This window comes from Alligator sinensis, unplaced genomic scaffold (genome assembly GCF_000455745.1).
Source record: "Alligator sinensis unplaced genomic scaffold, ASM45574v1 scaffold1334_1, whole genome shotgun sequence".
NCBI lineage: Eukaryota > Metazoa > Chordata > Crocodylia > Alligatoridae > Alligator > Alligator sinensis.
Window position 1 is genome coordinate 37,093 of NW_005842872.1, and position 1,540 is coordinate 38,632.

Below are 1,540 nucleotides of genomic sequence, written 5' to 3' on the forward strand. Positions count from 1 at the left end.
CCCCCGCCCACTGCGCCCCCCTCCCTGCAGACCCGCCATGTACCGGGCCGGGCAGGCGTCGCGCAGCTGCTTGGTGATGACGCCCTCCTCGAAGCAGAGATCCACCAGCTTCTCCAGGAGGCCGTGGGCCAGCGGCACGTCCAGGCTGATGTCGCCCAGCTCCTCGTACACCCGCTGGAAGCCCTGGAGGGGCAGGACCCCGGGCAGGGCTGCAGCCGGCACCGGGGACTGAGCCTGCCCCACACCCCCGCCACCCCGCTCACCCGGTTCATCTGGTCCAGCGTCACCAGCCCCGTCTCCCACAGCACCTTGAGCAACCGAACCATCATGGCCACGGGCGTCTCCCCGGTGGACTCCAGCACCAGCACCACAGCCTGCGGGGACAGGATGAGATGGGGGGGAAGGGGTCAGCACCGCCGGGTGACCCACGAGCCTGGGGTCTGAGCGCGAATGCTCTTCTGCCCCTACCTCGTAGACGAGCTCGTGGTGGAAGTGGGGCACCTCGAGCTGGCGCAGGCAGCGCTCGGCCTCCGACACCTCCCCGGACAGCAGGTACTCGCGCAGCAGCAGGCTCATCTGGGGGGACGGACAAGATGCTGAGGGACGGACGGGCAGACCAGCCCCCTTGGTCCGCCACCGCCCACCCCGGGCACCCGCCTGACCTCCTTGATGAGGTGCTTGACGGGGCGCTGGCCCCCGCCCACGCCCCACACGTTGTCCAGGTGGTTCACGTCCCGCTTGATGCGCAGCAGCACGGCCGCGCGGTCCAGGGCCGCCCTGCAGGGGTGGGGCACAGGTGAGCAGGGGGGTGGGCGGAGGGAGCGGGACTGGGGACGTGGGGACACACCCGTGCACAAGTACCGGGCGTGCTCGCAGTCCACGCGGCCCTTGTAGCGCTCCAGGAAGTCGAGGGGCAGCGCATGGTCGGCCACGGCCCGTGCGATGAACTGGCCCAGCATCTGTGTGGACACGGGTGGGATGGGGGAGCCTGGCCCCTGCCCGGCACCCCAGTGCCTGTCCCCAGCCCGGGCTCCCCGCTCACCTGCGGGGCTTCAGGGGTGTCCAGGATGAGGTCGGGCAGGTCGCGCAGCATGCGGTCGAAGGCGGCGGCGAGGTCGTCGGGGGTCAGCACGCGGCCCACCAGGTCGGCCAGCAGACGTGATGTCAGTTCCCGGTGGCTGGCCTTGCCCTCCAGCGCCAGCACCACGGCCAGCGCGGGCACCGCGCCCCGCCGCTCGCCCAGGTTCAGCCCCTGCAGCAGCGCCTGCGCCCACGGCCCCGCCGTCAGCCCGGGCACGGCCCAGCCAGGGGGAGCCCCCACCCCCCCTCCCCACAGGGGTCCCCGGGGACTCACCATGACCTCGCTGGTGTCCCCGTGCTCAAAGTACTCCAGCACCATGGGCTGCACGTTCTTCTCCAGCTCCGCCTCCTCCAGCTCCGGTGTCACCGTGGCGTAGACGGTGTCCCCCTGCGGCATGGAGCTCTCAGCCCGGGCACCCCCTGCCCTCCCCAGGAGCTGCTTGCCCCAGCTGGCTGCACC

General features: G+C 71.9%; 1 protein-coding gene across 1 annotated transcript; it reads right to left on the bottom strand.

Annotated features, from left to right (window-relative positions):
• Positions 1-3: 3 nt before the first annotated feature.
• On the bottom strand, positions 4-1,514 carry LOC102376243 (programmed cell death protein 4; the record flags this gene model as incomplete). The annotated part of the gene is made up of 7 exons (XM_025191905.1): positions 1,355-1,514; positions 1,043-1,264; positions 862-959; positions 663-777; positions 469-576; positions 264-374; positions 4-183 (listed from the first exon to the last, which is right to left on the bottom strand). Coding segments are annotated over exons 1-7 (957 nt in total), but the record flags the coding sequence as incomplete, so codon positions are not given.
• Between the last annotated feature and the right edge of the window lie 26 nt (positions 1,515-1,540).